The 19,774-nt window shown below is 57.8% G+C and overlaps 1 protein-coding gene across 2 annotated transcripts; it reads right to left on the bottom strand.

Annotated features, from left to right (window-relative positions):
* Positions 1 to 2,707: 2,707 nt before the first annotated feature.
* On the bottom strand, positions 2,708 to 17,313 carry TP53INP2 (tumor protein p53 inducible nuclear protein 2). Of its 2 annotated transcripts, none has more exons than XM_040608826.1 (4): positions 17,164 to 17,313; positions 11,724 to 12,064; positions 7,489 to 7,798; positions 2,708 to 6,155 (listed from the first exon to the last, which is right to left on the bottom strand). In XM_040608826.1, the coding sequence occupies exons 2-4, from the start codon at positions 11,845 to 11,847 to the stop codon at positions 5,903 to 5,905; spliced, it is 687 nt and encodes a 228-aa protein (XP_040464760.1). In that variant the 5' UTR covers positions 11,848 to 12,064; positions 17,164 to 17,313; the 3' UTR covers positions 2,708 to 5,902. The 2 variants fall into 2 exon arrangements, with proteins under 2 accessions (XP_040464760.1, XP_040464761.1); XM_040608827.1 differs by having other exon boundaries at positions 7,489 to 7,618; positions 17,164 to 17,311.
* Between the last annotated feature and the right edge of the window lie 2,461 nt (positions 17,314 to 19,774).

Raw genomic sequence — 19,774 nt, forward strand, 5'->3', positions numbered from 1 at the left:
GGCTGGGGGGTGTTGCTGGGGCACTGGTGCATCCCTCCCACCACCAGCCGCTGTTTCTGAGTGCAGGCAGCGAAGGAGGCGCAGGGAGCTGGAGGCACAGGGACAGCAGCTGACAGCCCCTGGTGGCTAAGGTCGCGGTGGCCACCAGCTGGACATGGATGGCCTCTTGTTTGAAACCCAGATGCTCAGGGAAGACTCAGGCGCTGCCATCATCCCATCCCCATCCCCGGGGAGCAGGGCTCAGCGCTGCCTTCAGGCAGGCAGCAACAGGCAGAGCTGAGAACCATTTTCCTTGACTTTAGGTGTCCTGTTGCTTTTTACTGGGCGTTTTCTAATTATTATATGGTTTAATCTTTGAGGACTCACTTGTTTTTCAATAAATTCACCTGAAATTTAATTTTCACTTTATGCAGGGCACTGAAACTGGTATTTATTCTCCACAGCAGCAATTGCAAAATTGTGTGATACAAGGCTAGAACATGGGGTGTAGAGGAGTGAGGGCGGTGGGTTGATTAACATGGATGATGTGCAGCTGTAGCTCGTTCCTGCAAAGTGGTTAAATAGCCCTGAGGAGCACGGGAGGAGGGGCTGGATGGAGGAGGTGATGGAGCAGTGTGGTCTGGCCTCTGGAGGAAGGAGAAACAACATGGAGAGCAGGATCTGACTGATGGTAAAAGCCTTGTTGCAGCTTGCTAGTGCTGTGACAACGGGGCGTTTTTAAATTTTGTTGTTGTTCTGACTGCTATGATAAGACAGTTAGTGTGGTTTTTCTCCCCAGTGGGGCTGGATGAAAGAGGAAAAGGTCTCAGTAAGATGTCACTGTAAAACTGTCTATTGATTAGAAACGTGCCTAAAGGAAAAGCAAAGACTCTCACAGTGGTGATCTTTGGGGTGAGCCATGTGTTCATGTTAGCCACAATGAAAAAGAAACAGACTCCTATGGAAAGAATCATTTTCTTTCCGGATCAAGGTTTCACAGCAGAGTTTTTCTGGGAAGCGTGTTTGTGAGTGCAACTTTCAGAGCGTGGGGTGACAAGGACTTTTGCCCCACCTCCCCGGCAGCTCCCCTCAGGGCAGGCAAGATCCACAGCTCGGTAGCAGCCCCTCGCTGTGCTGGGGGACACCACGCCGGAGCTGCCCCGGGAGGTGGGTCCCTGGGGGTGTGCGGGAGCAGCCATGTCCTATCGTGATCCTGCTTTCATCCCAAGAGGCGTACTTCTCCAGGGGAGCTGCCTCTCCCCATGGCGGGGAGCACCTCGCCTCTGGCTCCGGCGGTTTCACCTGTGCCCGCTCCTCGCTGCGGGGCTGGGCAGCCAGGCTGGAGCCAGCTCACCACCCCCAAGCCCCAGCGGCTGTGGCACTGCCAGCTGCCCGGGCAGAGCTGGCATTTACTGGGCAGAGGTTTGCCCAGGCCTCTCCTCTGGGGAATTTCCCCTTTTTTTTCTTTCTTTTTTTCTTTATGCTTTCATTGCAAGAAATACAAAATCTTCCTCCCACAAATCTGCCTGTCACCTGCATCAGCATTTCTCCATGGGATTGCTCTGATGGCTTTCCCTACCCTGGCTGCCTTCTGACCCCAGGGCCATGGTGGGAGCCAGGCCAGCTGTGGCTGCTGCAGAAAGCACAGCTCCATTTCCCAGATCCTTGGGGCTTATTGTTTAAAATCTGTACCCAGTTGCTCACAAACAAGCCCAAGGAGGGACCAGCTGCAATCTAGCAGCTGTACGGTAAATTTTCAGGATGTGGGCAAACCAAGAGGAGCTGCTGCTCAGGGATGGTTTCACCAAAAGCGGGCACAGCTCCTTTTTCCATACTGGAGCTCTGTCTAAGCATCAAGCCCTGCAGCTCCTCCAAGGTGCAGCCACCTGTGCTGCTCTCACTGACACGTGCTGCCAGCGGCTCCAGCCATGTCCCTGCAGCACCCTATGCAGCCAAAGGCCTCACGGACAGAAACGAACACCACAGCCAAAAAGAAGCCCAGAAAAAAACACGTTTTTAAAGACCTCAGCATATTTGTCTGTCCCTGAGTCCATGCTTGTAGTTCCCCCCCCCCCCCCCCCCCCCCCATGCAAGTAAAGAAAAGAAAGCAAGATTCATCCTAGCCATTGGAGCAGGACACCAGCCCAAGGGCCTCCTTGCCAGCCAGCACAGTGTTTGCTTCACCTTCCCATCAGGAGCATTGCACAGCTAGTCACAACTTGAAAAACAGCGGGTGCAAACCCACCCCCGCCCCAAACAACCCCCTAAAAACCTAAATCACGTGCCCCAGAACAACCTACCAACCACCCACGCTGCATTGTGAAATACCTACACATGCACACATGTGCATACACAGAAAAAGTTCTCAGTTTTTAAGCACCTTTCATTTGTTTTAAGATTTGAGGAGACTCATAACCCCAGTGTAAAAGGGTTTTCTTGCTCTGGAAACACTGGCAGGAGATTTGGTATCAGGCCAGGTCTTGTGCTCACTTGGGCAGGAGAGGAGCAATGCAGAGCTTCTGCAAAGCACGGTCTGAACACACCTTTGCCACAGCATAAGAAGGGTTGGTCACACTGGTGGATTGACAGTCACTCTGCAGGAGTTAACAGGAGATTATTAGATGTTAATACATGAGCAAGTGTGCAGACAACAGAGGGGGGATCGCAGGAGCCCATATATGCTGTGGTAAGCACGCTCTGTTGACTTGCAGGATGCCAGGACTCAGGATTAACCTCTTCATGAAAACATTATTAATAATTTATTAACCCTTTATAAACATACTTTTGATATAAAGTGTGATAATAGTTCTGCTTCATGTCCTGTGCTGGGTGGGCACAGCGTGATGAAAGGTGTCTCAGACTGGCACGGAAAGAAGAAAGGAAAACAGTTTGCTTTCGCCTCTGAAACCCGGGACGGAGTAACAGCAACAGCCTTTTGGAACAGGTGCTGGGTGCTGGCTGTCAGCAGCCACGGCTGTGCTGAGCACCCCGGCAGCATGGCCAGGGGCTTCTGGCTCACGATGGATGAGTGGGACGCGGAGGAACATTTTGACAAGGGGTTTCTCCTGCTGGGGTACCATCTGCAAGCAGATTGGGCACAGAATGGCCTGGTAGGTGAGATGTGGCAGGATCTGCCCCGGGGACACGGTCCCCAGCCAGCCTTGCTGCCCCACAGCCTGTCTTCCCCTGGGAGCCACCAGAGGGGGTGACGGTGTCGCAGCCAGCTCTGACGACAGCAGCAATCTGGAGGGACTGGCAGCATCTCGGATGCACAGGAGGAGAATCTGCAGTGGGGAATGGGCTGAGAGGCAGGGTGTTGCTTGGCTCATCCACTTCTTGACGTATATTTGGGCTAGAGAGAAAATGCTTCCTCTAATGCTGTTGCCTGGTGGCCACAGAGCATATCACCCAGTGACACAGGAGACAGAAGCACAGGGCAGGTGCTACCTCATCGGACATCCATCAGGCACCCAAAAGCTCGGGCTCAGCCCCTGCTTGTCTTCACAAGTGCTTGTGCCAGCATCCCTACAAATGCCATGTTCCCGGTTCATAGCAGGCATCACTTCAGGGGCGGGGCGGGAAGGCATTTAATGTGAAGCCCAGGAAGCCAAAAGGTGTAAATGTTCCCCTCGAGTCAAGAAGTCCTCAGACTCTTCACCGAGAAGACATCAGAGGTGGAACAGGATTATCTCCAGCATGGTCTTAGGTTCGGCCACAAGGGACGGTGACTGTGGCAAGGGCCCGGGAGCAGCAGGCGATGGCGAGGGATGGAGGGAACACCAAGCTCCCCAGCTCGCTCTTTCTCTGCTGATAAACCACTGGCTGTGAAAAAACAGCTCCGGTGCCGCCACGCTTACCCAAAGGGCTGAAAAAGCGGCAGAACAAACCAGTGGGGTGCGTGCAGGATACAGCCCAGCATCTCCGCCGGCACAGCCACCAGTGCCCCGCTCACCCTGGTGAGCACTGGGCACCCGGAGGGGCAGGAGGCACCACATCACGTGTGTGATGAGGCGCTGGGTCTCAGGAGGACTTGAAACAAGAAACTGGCCTGGAAGAATCAAAAGGGAAAGGCTGGCAAGAGATGTTTGAAATCAGTTTTTCACTCTTTCTGTGCGTTTGGGAACACTGCATCATTGGAGAGAAAGATGAATAATGCAGGTGAGCATCAACCAGCTGGGTCTCCCGCGGCCCAGGCTCCCAGGCAGAGCTGGGGACTGGTGCTCATAAGAGGGTTTGGTTTGTTTTTAATTTCATTTTAAAAACTAATAAATATCAACTGTCTGAGGCTGGGCTTACCATAATTCCTTCAGCCTAGGTCCCAAGCCGATATTAAGGGATGTAACATGGTGAATGGAAGAAATTCCTGTGAAATCAGCATTTTGGGTGTGTGTGTGGTTTTTTCTTGTCTCAGAGGTGGGAATCCAGGCTGTGAGCTGGCCACAAGCAGGACACGACAGCCAGACCTTCCCTGGGGCACAGGGTGCTAAACCAGTCCCTAAAGGGAGGGGGGGGAGGGGGGATCAACACATTTCTGCTGGGTTTGGAGCCATCTCAGCTGGTGCTGGAGCTGGTGAGAAGTCTGGACCATGTCCTTCAAAAGGCAGAGTGAGTCCATCATGGGGAGGGGAGGGATTTGTTTCACAAACCAACATTGCTCACGACAGAATTTGGCCCTTCATGGGAAAGGATGCAATTTTTAGCGGGGGAAGAAGGCGTTCTCATTCCGGCTCCACTGCAGCAACCCTCTCACCTGGCCCAGCTACCCAAGCCTGCCCTGTCCGGTCCTGTCCCTTTGCAGCAACTCCCAAGTCCACCTTTGCCCTTATTTCAGCCTCTTCCCTCCAGCCTCCTCTGCGGCATCCCTTCACCACCAGCTTCGACATGCTTTTGCCACCTCGGGGAAGCTGCGCAGGTCCCTGCCTCTGCTCCCCTCCCAGGGATAAACGCTGGGCAGCCAACGCTCTTGGCTTCTTGGTGCCTCTTCCAAGTATATGGGTACACAGAGAAATACACATATGCGTATACATGTATATATGCGTGGCTTGGGCAGATGGGTGGCTCCAGGAGGAGGGGGCTTGCTCGGGCAAGGCAGCCAGCAGCTCGGCGGGATCACCAGTCACGGTGATGCTACCACTGACCCCCAGCTGGCCGTCTCCTCCCGGCGTGGTGGCCAGGGCTCTGGCGAGGCGCAGGGACAGTGCTCTTTTTCCTGAGATTGCTTTTAAAGTTGTCTTTAAAAAAACACCCCGAGGCACCGCGAGCTGCCCGGCTGACCCTGCCGTCAAGGTTTCCACGCACTCTCTCCCGTGACGAGCCCTTCCAGGACTGGCAGTGGGGTATTTGCCTTATCACAGCAAAAATGTGATCAAGAAATCAAGGAGGGAGGGGGGTAGTTGTTGGTTTTGGGAGAAGGAAGCATTATTTAGTGTCATGGATGAGGTTTTCCCACAGATCCCAAACCTTGTCGCTCCGTTGCCCTTTTCACTTCTGCTCGGTGTCTCTGCTTGTGACATCCTGGTCTGGCTGTGGAGTCACAACGTCATGAAGAAAGGCACTGATGTCACAGGCTCATCAGGACAAACAGGCTTTGCCCTGGTTTCGGAAATGGGAGATCTCACCGGGAATGCTGATGTTCCTGCGCAAAGGCTGGCGTGGCTGTGAGGCAGGGGGTGGTGGCCCAGCATGGCAGCGGCGCCGGGGGTTGCGGGCCCGGCCGGTGTCGGGGGTGAGAGGAGCGACGGAGGGTGTGGGGAGGAAGACTGAGGAGCGGGGGGCCGGGCGTGCCGGTGGGGGGGTGTGGAGCGAAACCGCAGCCCGGCGTCAGCAGTGTTCGTCGCTGGTGCTCCCTGGGGCAGCTGGTGCCGGGGCCGGGGCGAGCCCCGCTCCGCCGGGCAGGGGAGCGGCTGCCGGTGGCCCGGTGAGGTCAGTAGTTGCAGTGGCGCTGGCAGGGCTGGTGGACGAAGGTGCCGGCGTGCTGCTTGGCTCGGCGCGGCGGGCGCTGGCGGGCCCGGTTCTGCCGCTGCAGCGCCTTCTGGCCGAGGCAGCGCCCCGCTGCCCGCTGCTGGGCGCGCTGCGCCCGCCGCGCCTGCCCGGCCTGCCCCAGGACGGCGGCCCTCGCCGCGAGGGACCGGCTGTGGTGCGGCACCTGCCGCTCCAGCCGGGGCTCCGGCAGCTCCCTGAGGAGAAAGGGGCTGTCAGCGACCCCGGCGCCCAGCCTCGCCCACCCCAGGGGGAAGGCGCCCGGGTCTCCAGCCTCCTGCCCCTCGCGCTGTGCCCCGGCAGGGTCCAGCCCCCCCCCCGCCCCAGAAGCTGGGAGACCAATGCCGATGCCACCAGGAGCGGGGCTGTCCCCGCAGAACCTGCGGCAGCCAAGTCCCTTGCGCCCAGCAGGGCAAAGCCAAGCGCAGCCCCGTCGCCACCCCGCTCGCCACCCATGCGGTCCCCCGGCGCGTTTCCCTTTGCCCCGGCACCGAGGGGCCGCTGGAGCTCCGAGGCCAAGCTGCGGCCTGACTGTGCACTGAGAGAAGCTCTGTGGGAACGGCACCCCCCAGCCTGGGCAGGGGTCACCCCAAATTCTTCCTCCCCCCTGCATCGCCAAGGGGCTGCTGGGGGACACGCTGGAGGGCTGGGACGGGGGGGGCGGCAGGCACCTCGCAGCACGAGGGGACCCAGGGCTTGGCCGACAGTGGCAGGGCTGCTCGTGCAGATGATCGGTGTGTTGCCGGTGCCACCGGCAGCCATGGAGAGAGGACAGAGCCCCCACGGCTGCAGCGAGGCTGTGGCCCTGGGGAAGGATGGCAGGGGGCTCCAGCCCGCAGCTCCTGGCAGAGGGCGGGGGGGCATCTGGGGCACTTCTGTTTAACCTCCTCCCCCTGCTAAGCTGGACTTTGGGGCAGGGAGAAACGTCTACATCCAGGGCTGGTGGCACCCTGCTCCCAGCGGCTGCGGGACACCCCTGCACTGGGCACGACAGGGATCTGGGAGGCCACAGCACCCTGTGCCTGGGGGAGCTGGGGGTCTTGGGGGAACCCCTGTGCCTGAAGGTCACCTTGTCCTGCTGGGTTTGCGTTGCTTGCGCCATACTTGTGCAAAGCCCTGTGTTTAAGCCCAGCCTGGCAAACCCCCGGACAGGCGGTGGGGTGACAGGTGGCCATGCCAGGAGACTCTGCTCAGGGCAGGGGAGGGGGACGCAGCCCTCTCCCGCCGCAGCCCTGCAGCAGGCTCATGGTCCTGCACCCACAGCCATCTCAACATGGCATCAAGATCCTGTTAGCAGAATATTTTGGGACATAGAGGCTGCCACCCTTGTGCAGCACCAGCCAGGGTGCAGGGTGCTCCCCGAGGTGGGATGCGGGGACACCAAGGTCCCCCCACAGCCCCATTCCACCTGCAGGCGAAACGCTCTCGGGTGTACACAGCCATTTGGGATGCCAGCACTGACCATCCGCCCCGGTCCCGCAGCCGGTGCTGGGCCAGCAGCCCCTGTGGGCATCCTCAAGCCACACTCACCCAGCAGCATTGTCTTCGGGGCCCTCCCCATCCACCTCGAGGGTGCTGGTGACATAGACAGACATGCTGGGGTGCTCGATGAGCAGGTCCTCCATGGGGCTGCTCCCCACGCCGTTGGGGCCGGGCCCCTCTGCAGTAAAACAGGGGGGAGGGGTGACAAACCAACTCTCGTCCATCAAGCAGGGACCAGCTGGAGCTGGGGAAGCGGCCGGTGGTGGCGGTGAACCAGTGGGTGCCAGGTGGGATCGCACCGGGCGCCCGGTACCACCAGCAGCCACTCGCTGGGCTGCGCCAGGGCGGGCACGGCTGCCTGGGGGTGGTGGGGGTGCAGAGCCATGCGGGGCGCAGCAGGGACACACACACATACCATGTACAGTGGGGAGGGGAGGGGGGAGAGAAAGGGGCATCGTTAGTGCAAGAGACACCGCCACCGCCATCGCCACTGCTAGAGATGGGCACGGCATCGACGGGACCTCACGGGGTCAGACGCCAGCAATGCCCTGCACCGTGCCCTGACCAGCATCCTCCATACCGGGCAGCTACTGGTGCCGCAGGGCCCGGCTTCACTAGGCGAGCAAGCAACAGAATGGTTCTGATTAGGGAGTTTAACGAAAAAGTTGGGGGGAAACTGTAGAGGAATGAAGGCAGGTTAATTGAAATTGATACTATACAGCTGTGGGCTGGCTTCAGGGGCGGTGGGTTGGCTGACTGGATAAGGTGCAGCTGTGGCTGGTTCCTGCTGAGTAGTTAAATGGCTCTAAGGGGGATGGGAGAGGAGCACTGGGTGAAGAGGGACCTGGAAGAAGCACAGGGAGGAGAGCAAGTGCCCTGGATGGAGGAGAGGCCCTGGGGGAAGGAAGGGGGTTGGCTGAGTAGAGGCTGGCTGGAAGAGAAGCACGGAGAAGGAAGAGGCTGGACACAGCAGAGGTAAGAAGCAGGGTGAACTGGTCTGTAGAGGATGAAGGAACAGCACAGACAGTAGATGAACTTGTGAAACCCTGTGGGGGATCAGTGGCTGTGCTGGGGCAAGGTGTGGGAACTACTTGCTGAAGTTAACTTGGTATGGGATGGTAAAAGCCTTGCTGCAGCTGGCTAGTTTTGATGGTGCTGCAACAGGACCTACTGCAGAGATCTTGATTTTTTCCTTCTCGAAGCAAAGGAAGAAATTCAGCAGCAAGAAATGCTGCTGTTGCCTGTTCTTATGGCACCTGAGCTGTGCTGCTCCAGAGGAGCACTGGCCTGCCTATACTTGTAAACACTCCCCAGCACTCTGCAAACATTGAAACCAAGCACATACAGAGGAGAAAAAAAACCCAAACCCAACAACAAAACAGTTCACTCCTTTTTGTCTGGAAGAAACCAGGGAATATATAAATTCTTCAGCAAAGGTTTTCACCATGCTTTCAGCTTCAGTCCATTAGAGGCTGAGTCCTGGGTGGTTGATCCACAAGCTGCCCCCTGCCTCCCCCCCCCCCCCCCCCAACACCTCAGCCTTCCTTGTCTTCCTTTCCTCACCTCTGCCTGGCAAAAGCACTTGAACTGGTGCTTTTCTGGGCTGCTCTTGCTTGGACTTACTGGCCAGGTTAAGGGAGGGGAGGCTGTGCCTACTGTCAGGCTCATCGAGGAAATTCAGACCTGTTACCAGCTTCATCAGGGGGTGGAGGGAACTAGCCTCAGGGGGAGATGCAGCACATGTGCAACCCTGCAACTGGGTGAGGGTGCAGGAGAGATCAGAGGTGAACATGTTCTTGTGGTGGAGAAATACAGCACATGAAGCACAAGGCTGGCATTCACCACCCAGCATGTCCCCAGCTCTTCCTGCAGATGATGCCCAGGCTTAGGGCTGGCCACAATTAGCCTTGTGAAGATGAGAGTGTCTTTCTTCAGGTCAGTGGATATCAAGTTATTAATAGCTGTTAGCATATCGGGCTGGAGATTATTTGTCAGCCTGGAGACAGCCATTGAACCTGGCTGGAGCATTCCCGGTCCAGCAGGGCTGCAGCCTGCGGGCACCCAGCATCATGGAACCCTGCTCCAGACATCCATGGCTGCCTGTCCCCATCCTTTGCCAAGTTGAGCTCAAACGTTACAAGGAGTATTTCGGGGTCCACAAATCCCTGGGAGACTTGCTGCCATACCGCTAAGCACCAGGAAATGCTCTTTGCTCCTTCCCTGTGTGCTGAGCAGAGTCAGGCTGGGAAATGGGGTGAGAGGGGTGTCTGAAATGCTCCTGGGAGATCTGGTTAACTTGGGTGCATTTTGCAACGCGGGTCAAAGATCTGGCTGAGAGGAAACTAATTCACAGGCTCATTAAACTGTCCCTGCTACTGGGGGGAAGCCAGGCTGTGAGACGCTTGCCAGCTGCTGTGGCTGGAAGGTAAATGATGGAGGCTGGAGCCAGCAGGTTTGGGTTTTGAAGTGCTTCGCATAACTCCAGCCTCAGAGATCAGGGTGGAAATAAATAGGTCCCTCGCTGGCCAGGGAATGCTATGGGAAAAGGCAGAGGCAGGGCCGGTGGGGATTAGCAGTGGGGTTGCACGTCCCAGGCAGACACTGCTGAAAGCCAGCTCTGCACCAAAGCCTGGCCACTTGATTGGAAAAAACAGGAGCCTTTTGTATCAAGGTCATCCCTGGGTCCCCGCTGAGCCAGCCACAGCCTCAGACCCAGGGGATGAAGGCACAGCCCAGCGTTTCTATCTGGGGAAACTCCTGGCTCCTTCTGGCATGCTGCAGCTGCTGCCAGCTGTCCCAGACATGTGGCAGCTGTGTGCCCATTGCTCCAGGGACCTAACGGGACCTCCCTGCAACCAGCTGCCTCCTGCGTCACTGCTGTCACCACCCCCACGGGACAGTCACCAAAGCTCAGAGGACAGGGAATCCTCCATGGCTGCCCATGCCACCCACCCACCTCTGCCAGCTCTCCCTAGTGCTCCTGCCAGGCACAGACAGGGCTGACCCTGTTCCCTCACCCCAGGCTCGTCCATGCTCCCATCCCCTCTCCAGCTCGCCGGGTGGGGAACCCTAATGAATGACTTGCATCATGAAAATGAGCTCTGTTCGGTGCAGGGGGGACAGGCAGGGGGTATCTGCTTGGAGAACAGATGCCTGCAAGAGGGAGGACGAAACCCTCCTAAACCTGCAGGATATGTTCGTGGTCCCCTGGGCTGGGGCACCACAACTGACCAGAGACTGCAGGAGCAGGCCATGGCCATCAATGAGCCCCTGCACAGGCAAGCTTGTCTGCCTAAGTTTGCTGCTGGATCTGCAAGCAAAAGGTCATAAAATTATCGTTGTAATTGGTTGAGTCATTGACCCCACAATAGAAACTCCAAGGTCTTAACAGAGCTAGAGAAGCTCTTGACACACAAGGAATTTGATCCACCTGGTTGCTGTTAAACAGGGTTCTGGATGGTTGTTGCCATCCATGGGAACTGGGAGCCTTTGAGGGCTCTCTAGGTACAGGGTCCTTGTGGCAAACATCCCTTGTCTGAGTGCTGTTGGCATGGGCACTGGATATGATTTGGGATGATAAGCCCTTTAGCTGAGATTTACTCCCCCGATGGACTCAAATGACCCAAAAGTGGCCAGATCGCTGGTGGGGGGACAGGCAGGACCGCCGCTGCCTGCCCTTATGTGGGGAAAACCCTGGCCTCCCCCTATGCTCGGGACCAGCTCCCCCAGGGGAACATGCTCCCTGTTTGCTTATGGCAGGGGTGCCACGGGGGACAACCAAGCCCAGACCCTCCTGGCAAAGCGCTGCTTGTGGCGCTGCCTAGCCATGGTGCCACTGCAGCCCACAGGCAGACAGCCCGCATGGGTTGGTGTCCCCCACCCCGCTGCCCTAGCAGGCAGGATCACACCGAAACCCTGGGTGCTCTCCCCGGGCTGGTGCTGTGCCAGGGTCCCGTCCTGGTGTGGAGGCATCTGGATGCTCCTGGCAGCAGCAGCCCCAGCTGGGGACACTGCTCCTGCTCCCGCTCCCATGCTGGTGGGAAGTCGTGAACCACCATCAAGAGAGGAGAGGGAAAAAGGAGGAGCGGGTGGGGTGCTGCTGCTGTGACCACAGTGCTGGGTGCTGTGGGCAGGGTGGGGGGACCAGGGGAGGAGGGATGAAGGGCAGAGCTGACTGCACTTGGTGGAAGCTTATCTGCTGTCATCTCAAGGGGTTTGCCCAGCCCCAGAAAGACAAGGTGCAGCAGAGGTTGTAGGAAGCCGGTCCCCATTGCTTTTCTCACCTGCAAGATCAATTATGAGCCAGCCATCCTCTTCCTCCTCCTCCTCGACAAAGGGTTTGGGCTCCTCTAGGCCTTCTGGCGTGTTGCTGTCACTGAAGAAAAGGCTGGTGAGACGCTGAAACATGGTGGGGAGCGGTCCAGCGGGAGGATCGGTGAGTTAGAGCTATGGCTGAGCACCAGCTTCCAGGTGCAGAGGTGGGAGCAATGGGCAGGGAGCAGAAAAAAACAGCACTCGAGGTCTCGGCAGTGGTGGAGATGCTTTGCTGCTAGCAAAATTGTAGCTGAGTTAAATGGCGTGTAGTGCAATTCTGAGGTTCTTCACTTGGCTTCAGTGCAAAGGCCTGTAAAAGGGAAAGAAAAGAGAATAACGCATTTGGACTGGCTGGCAGTGCTGGCCCTTCTGCAAGCCAGGGGCTCAGGCGGGTCAGGGGTGGTGGTGAAAAGGTGGCTCTGGCACTGAGCTGTGTGCCGTCCCAGCTGCTGGCATCTCCAAGGGCATCATGCACTGTGTCCCAGTGAAGGGCTGGCTGCCCATGCCCTGCAGCCCCCAACCTGCACCAGGCCCCACATTGTGTCCCCTTCCTCATGGGTGGTGTGTCCCAGGGGTCCCATCCACTGGAGCTGGCAGGGGCAGAGCCAAACCCTGTCCTAAAATCAGACTGGGACCTGCCTCCCCCAGCACTGAACGGGCACTGAGCATGGTTGGTGGCACCCAGCTTTGCTGTTAGAGCAGGGCAAAGGGTGCAACGCTGCTGTCCTATCTGAGGATCTATGGCACCAGATGACCCTAAAACCCACCACCAACCCACTGACAGCCCCAGCAGCGTGGCTGCCCTCCCCTCCTTAAGCTGGGTCCCAAGAAGCCCTTGCTAGTGTTTTGCTCCAGCTCTGCCTGGGCCAATACCTGCTTGAGGTTGGTTTAATTTTGAAAGTTGTTACTGTCGGTGTTGTGCTGTGTGTGTGTATCTGCAAGGATGCTCTTCTCATGCAGCTGTGTAACCTTGCCACCCTCCAGCCCCAAAAGAGGACACTGTTGCATGTGCCACCACTGCTCCTTTACAAGAACCTTACAAGGAGCCATGGGACAAAGTGCTTGGCTATGGGCTGTGTCTTGGCCCCAGGTGCTCAGGCATGGATGTGCAGGAGCAAGCGGCAGCAGGCTTGTCACCCCCTCGCAGCGGGGCAGGGATGACATCCCAGTCCTGAGTGAGTCTCTGCTCCATCTACGCTTGTCATGGTTTTACCCCTGGGGAAACACATGCCTCCCAGCTCCAGGGGAGGGCAGGACTCACTCATTTTATTAATGACTGCAAATCTCTCTAACATGTGCAGACAGACAGCAGTGGAAACATTAAAGTGGAATAATGTAAGTTAGAGAAACAACATGAAAAGGGCTGGTATCCAGCTGGGCCATGAATGGGAACTGGCCCATCGGGCTCTGTGTGCTCTGTGCTGAGCACGGTGGGGATTTCCCTCCCATGGGACCTATGTGTGTATCCATCCTCCCCCAGACCAGGCTGGCAAAGGGTGCCTGGAACAGCCCCGACAGCTGTGGTACACAGCCATGGCTTCATTGCATGACAGTTCTCCCTGCCTGCAGGCTGAAATCTGGCATCTGCCTGGAGCACTTTCCTTTTTATTAAAGATATTTTAATATCATAAATTTCATAAATTGATTAAATCTCTTAATTGCAGCAGAAACCCCACTGCTCCCAGGTACCTGCTGGTGATGTCTCAGGGGGTCCTGCTTCTTACCCTTCTGCAGGTCCCCAGGCAGGGGTAGAGGGGCAGTAAGAATGCAGCAGAGGGTGGCAGGCGCAGGGGGCTCCCACCCACCCTAGAAGCAGCTCCTGGCCATCATTGCATCCCTGCAGCAATGTTTGTCCCATTTACACCAGGGGAACTGGGGTGCGGGAGGGACCCGAATGCACCCCTGCCAGGGGATTTCAGTTGGTGCTGCCCAAACCGTGCCTTGGCACCAGGCAGAGAAGGTGCCCACAGAAGCAGTTTGGACCAGGAGGTTGCTCCTCTGCCCCTCCAGTGGCCAGGGCTGGTCAGAGCCCTGGTGCCTTCTTCCAGCCCACCGGTGTCTGCTAGAAATCCCAGATCTGTGCAGAAGGTATGGCCAGCACTGGGGCACAAGGGATTGCCTGTGCACCACGTCCCTGAGGCTGAGCTGCCCCAGAAACCACATAGCCATCCCCTGCCAGAGCCAGGGCCATCACTGTGGGACAGCTGCCATCCTTCTCGGGCTTCTGCAAGCCCCTGTACTCAGCATGAGGGGACAGGCCACAGGTGACATACTCAGGGACAGATGAGTTCCTTAATGAATGAAGAAGTTTAGCAGAATCTTTCCAGGAAGTCCAACAGCCTTTTAAAACTAGCTAGAGGGTAGTTAATATAAAAAGGCAGGAGTAAGGAAACCATAATGCATTGAGGTTTGTTGGGGGAGGGGGGGTGGGGTGTTTCCCCTTCAGAAACTTCAATGTAATAATTAGTTTTCTGAGTCACCATCACTGCAAATAAGCCCAGGAGCTAAGAATAGGCAGCAAAGCCCCAGGGTGCGCCAGGAGCTCGCTGGGGTGGCAGCCACAGCTTCGCAGGGCTGGCAGCTCCCGAAAGTCACAGCCTGCAAGAACAACAGCAACTCTGCTTGGAAATGGCAACAGGCTCCCTGAAACTTTCCATAAATACTTGGCGGCAGGAGGGATGCTGCTGACAAGTGGCAGAAGCGGTCCTTCCTTGGCAGAGCTAAGAATACCCCGCGCAGTCATCATGGCAGGCGTTGGAGGTATAAATCAGGTGCCTTCCTCCAACCCACTTGGGAAATGTTATTTTGAATTCATTTTACCTAAATTAGACAAGCGTTTCACAGGCTGCTGTCACTGTGCTGTATGCACCAAAATCTTAAACCTGGCACAGAAACACAGAGCGAGGGAGAAGGGGGTCTGGCAGCTGGGCAGCTCAGGGGTGCCCTGCTTACCACCCCAGAAACGACCAGTGAAGCATCGCGGCGCTGACCTCTCTCTGTCCCCATCGAGGAAGGGACCAGAGCCGGCAGGGTCTTGCCCAGGACAGTTTGGCAGGGCTGGATTAATGCATTCGGTCACTCAACAACTGCGCTACGGCTCCTGCTGATCCCTTTACTTTGCCAGCAGGCTCATCTGTGGGGTTGGCCTGGGGGAGCACTGGCCTCACAGGTGGAGCAGGGCCCCGAGGCTGCTGCTGGCACGGACAGAGTGACTGCAGCAAGCCGGAGGCTGATTCACAGCCAGACCCATCTTCCTACTGCAGAGCAGGGAAGCAGAGGGGGGCAAGAAGGCAGAGAGTATTTTAAAAATCCCCCCAAAACCTCTTTATCATGAGACTCTCATTCTCAGTGGCAGACAAAGCCAGCACGTGGGAGGGCTCTCCTCGGCCAGTCCAGGAGCTCAGGTGGACTGAAGTCCCCACGTGCTCCTCCAGATCCCACCTGAAGGAGGGGGACTCAGGGTCGCAGAAAGAGGGCATTTGCCTGGAGCTGGTGTCCCCACCTGCACCAGCTCCCTTGTGTAACTGCTGCAGGAAGGTCCTTGCCCCAAGGACAAACCCGACCATCTGCTATTTTATGTCATTGCACAGAGCCCTGGAAAGTCTGCCAGTGGCCAGCAACCATGAAATTTTTAGATTTACCATGAGCTGTCCTATGAAATTTTAGAAGTTTCCTCTCTGGGACATGCCAGGTGAGGAAACATCCCTAGGAGCATACGCAACAGTGGAGCAGCACCAGTGTTACACCCTCTGTAAATCACAGGAGGCTGGATACTAACTGGCAAATCGGACTTTGATACCACAGGAACCCTGAGCTCCCCACCAGCTCCCGCTGAGCCCACCTGGAGCCACATATGAGCTGGGGCAAGATTTGGCCATGCAGGGTTTGCTGTGCAGTTAGCACTGAAAAAAGCTCTTAGATAAGAGTTTGCATCTCAGGTTTTTCCAGTCTTGCTACAAGCAGGTGATATCGGTTTATTCTCCAGGGGAAAAACATCCATTATGTCTTCCCTTTTGTGTTCAGCCAGATAAGCACCAGTTGGATGCAGCAGGTTCTCAATGGTGACAGTGAGCTGCAGCAGACAGCTTTTGTCTTTTTTTGGGCAGACATAAAAGGCAAGAAAAGACTTATTTTAGAGGGAAAAAAATTTGTTCTCGGCACTTTGTAGACTACGCCCAATGGGAAAGAAGGTACAGCACAGTCCTGTACCAGAGCCCAACACCTGTTTCTGGGATGGTTTGCTACCCCAGCAAAGCCCTGGCCAAATCAGTGACAGCACCTGGCACCTGCCCAGCACAGCCCTCGCTGGTGCCCTGTCAGTGGAGGGTGCTGCTGGTCCCAGCAGAGGCACTTTAAGCCAGTGCTTTGGGACCCCAGGGAGTCCCAGTGCCTTTGCTCAGGCTCTCTAGGCAGGGTTGTAGCTCCTCTACACAGAAGCAACATAAATTTACAGATATAGGCATACATATAAAGGAGATTACAAAAGCAATAATGCCCTTTGTAAGATGTTCCTACAGTCACGCTCCATGGAGCCCAAGCCTTTCAGCTGACGAGCCCCGTCAGATGGGAGCAAGTCAGTGCCTGGGGCCTCCCAGGCTCAGCCAGGCTGCTGGGGGTCCCGAGGCGAGAGGCATGAAATCCGTAGGAGAGTTGCCCTTTCAGGACTTAGGACATCTCTGAGCTGTCCCAAAGCAGATGCCCTTAGAGCAGTAATAACAAAAGCAGCCACCACGCGTGGTCCCCAACTTACTCGCAGGCTCAGCATCCCGGGACGCGGCGGTGGCACGCCGGGATGCTACGGCACAGACCTCTGCCTGGTGCTGCCAGGACCCTTCCCGCGCCACGCGTGGCCCCACGGCTCTCTCCCGGGCACCACGGTTCAACTCCACGAAAAAGCCTGAACAGGAGGCCCGGTCTCACGCAAACCGCGGGTGCTCGCACGGTACGTGGACCGCGCACAACGGCCAGCAGCCCCTCCCAGGGCGCCACTGACACCGGCTCCGCCGCTGGCCCGGGGAAGCCGCCGCGGAGACGCGCGGGGCGGGGGACGCCCACGCGGTTCTGGCCACGCGCTGGCCCCCGGCCACCCCCCCCGGCAGCGGAGGCGACTGCGCTCCGCGGGGTCACGGCAGGACAGCGCGCCCGGGACGCAGGGGGGGCCGGGGGGGGCCGCCTTATGACGTCCCAATGTCATATGCAAATGACGCATACGTCACTGCAGCGGGGCCAATGGGAGCGCAGCCCAACCTCGAATCTTAATCCGGTGATGAAGAAACAAACAACAGGCGCGGGGGGGTCCCGGGCGGCGGCTCCCCGGGGCCCCCCGGAGGATAGCGGGCGGCGCGAGCCCGCTCAGCCCCGCCCGCCGCCCCCCCGCAGCAGCCAGGCGCCGGTCGGCGGGACACTCACCTGCCGTGCGGGCGGCGGGGCGGGCGGCGGGCGCTGAGGTAGGGCCGGGGCCGGGGCCGGGGCCGGGGCCGGTGGCGATCGCGCGGTTCTGCCGAGCGCCCGCCGCTCCCCCGCACAAATCGGGACCTTCCGACAGCTGATCGTGGCGTCACAAAGCGACCCGCCCGCCCACTGGTAAACGGCCAATGGGAGGCGGCGCCGGGAGGGCGGGGTCGGTGCGGGGGGCGGGCACCGCCCACGTGAGCGCGGGGTCCCGCGCCGGGGGCTGCGGAACGGGGAGTGGTTTCGGCCCGGAGCCGGGACGGTGCCAGCGAGCGGGCGGGCGGGCGGGCGCTGGCTCCGGCCGGGGTCCCGCGTCGGGTGACCCAGCGGGCTGGGGGCCCGAGGCCTCTACAGAGACCCGGGGGGGCACGGAGGAGGGGCCCTGAGACCCCCCGGCCACGGCGCCCAACCACTCGGCGGCCTCCCAGGCAGGCGAGGGCTCGGCGGGGCGGCTGTGCCCGCGGGCCGTGACCGGGAGGAGCCCCCGGGGTGCGGGGTTCGCCCGGGCCGTCGCCCTCGGCGCGGCTGCTGCGGGGGGCCGAGGGGCGGAGGCCGGGCCGGTCACACGCGGGAAGCGCCCGCGCGGGGATGGCACGTGTGTGACAGCAGCCGGGGACAGCGCTGTGCGCCCGAGTCACGCGTGGTGCAGCTGGGGCTCGTCTGGCATCACAGGTGAATTCCCCATCGCAAATTCACAGGAGGCAGAATTTAATTGAGTCTTATTCAACCCGCAGTCACATATTAAATAACGTTAAGTCTTGTGTAATTGAAGGATCTTGTGGAAGGGTGTAAACTGTTTCAGGAGGAGAGCTGCCACCAGACAGAGCTCTTGCCCTGCGTTGCTGAGAGGGGAGCAGAAGCCTGTGAAGCTTAAAACATTTCTAAGCAGAAAATCCATTTGGGTATGCCTACGGAGGTCGTTTCCAGCTGGTAACGGCCGTTTCAATTAATGCCACAATGAGCTGCAGGTGCTCAGCACCTGCTGGGCAGGGAGGTGGAAGCATCCCCAGGAGACACCCAGAAGTACCAGCACCACTCACACCTGACCCCCGGTCTGGGCCCTGCTTGAAGGCAACAGCTCATGCTGCCAGTGGAACTTTGTTTTGCTGCTTTTCTTAGGACTTGTGTTGCACAGAGTGATTACAATGTGGCTCTTGCTGGCTGCTCCAGTACAAAAATTAACCTTTAATCCCACTGCCAAACAGGAGTGGATATAAATGAACTCATCAGAACAAATCTTGCTAGGGTTAAACTTATCCCGGGTTAAACTGTCCCATTTGCACTGGCATGCTCGCTAAAGGGCTGATTTCATGGTATAACTGACTCTCCCCATTGGGATAGGAAATGCTTTGGTCTCCACTGCACCCTGCCCTGGTCTTTCACTGCAAAAAAAAAAAAGGAGGCAGCCTCCCCTCCCATGGCAGTTTTAGCCACAGTGGTGTATTGCTGGCAGGAGCTGCTGCAAATGAAGCAGAGGAGCGAGCTTTGTGCCAGCCGGCTGCCATCAGCAGAGGCGGCTGGCAGCTGCCGGGCTTGGCGCTGGGCGCTGTGGTCGGTGGGCTCAAGTGATGGCTGGCAGCTGTGTCCACGTGGCAACAGGGAACGATCTGGACCTTGCCGGTGCCAGGGAGAGCGGGCAGGAGGCTGCGGTCGCCCAGCCTGCGGTGGATGTGCCCACGAGCCTGCACTGACCCAGTTGCCACTCTGAGCTAGGGTCCACGTCTCTGCCTGCTGGCTGGGCTACAGGGCTAGCAAGGGGAGCCTGCAGGTGTGGGAGCAGCCCCCTCTTCAGTCCCCAGGGACAGCAGTGCATGTTGACGCTGAATAAAGAAAACCAGTGACTTCTCTGTGGTGTGCTGGGGTAGGATGCAGGGACATCCGACCTAGCAAAGGGGATGGGCATGGCCCGGCTTTGGCCCCTGGTGGGTCGCTGAGGAAAGTCACGCTGCAGTGAGTTGACCTGCGAGGCCCAGGGCGGCTGTGCCTGGAGAGGGCAAGCGGGCAGCTGACTGCACATCACCTGCCCGCAGGTAATGCAGAGTTACCTGTAGCCTTGGTATGTCACGGCACGAGTCTGCACCAGCCTTGGGCTCTGCTACTCAGATGTGTAACCGGCAGCACTCTGTATCTGCGTGACTGCTGACAACAGAGTGGTGATCACGTTGGCTTCTGCTTCACCCAAGAGGTTTTGGGAAGCAGTGCTGATAGCTCCTGGCAAGGCGCAGGGCTGGCACGTAATGCATGTGCTTTGTTTCACCCAACAAATGGCATGCAAATCAGTCAGGCCTCTTATTATTCACCCATCCTTTATTAAAATAAAAAGGATGCTGGCTCCAGCTACCCAAAACTTCTAAAAAAATAAGAGATCAGGAAATAATAGCATGATTGGATCTTTGCAAAGCCCTCCAAGGACATGACCCAAGCATTTGGGATGGACTGAGCAGAGATGTCAGTGAGCTGGGTGCTCATCAGTTGGGGCTGGGGGAAAGCAGTTAATGATGAAGTATGTGTGCAATGTACAGAGACAGTCCTTAAACACACTGCACAAAACAATAGGGAACAGGATAAT

Source organism: Falco naumanni, chromosome 10 (assembly GCF_017639655.2).
Source record: "Falco naumanni isolate bFalNau1 chromosome 10, bFalNau1.pat, whole genome shotgun sequence".
Taxonomy (NCBI): Eukaryota; Metazoa; Chordata; class Aves; order Falconiformes; family Falconidae; genus Falco; species Falco naumanni.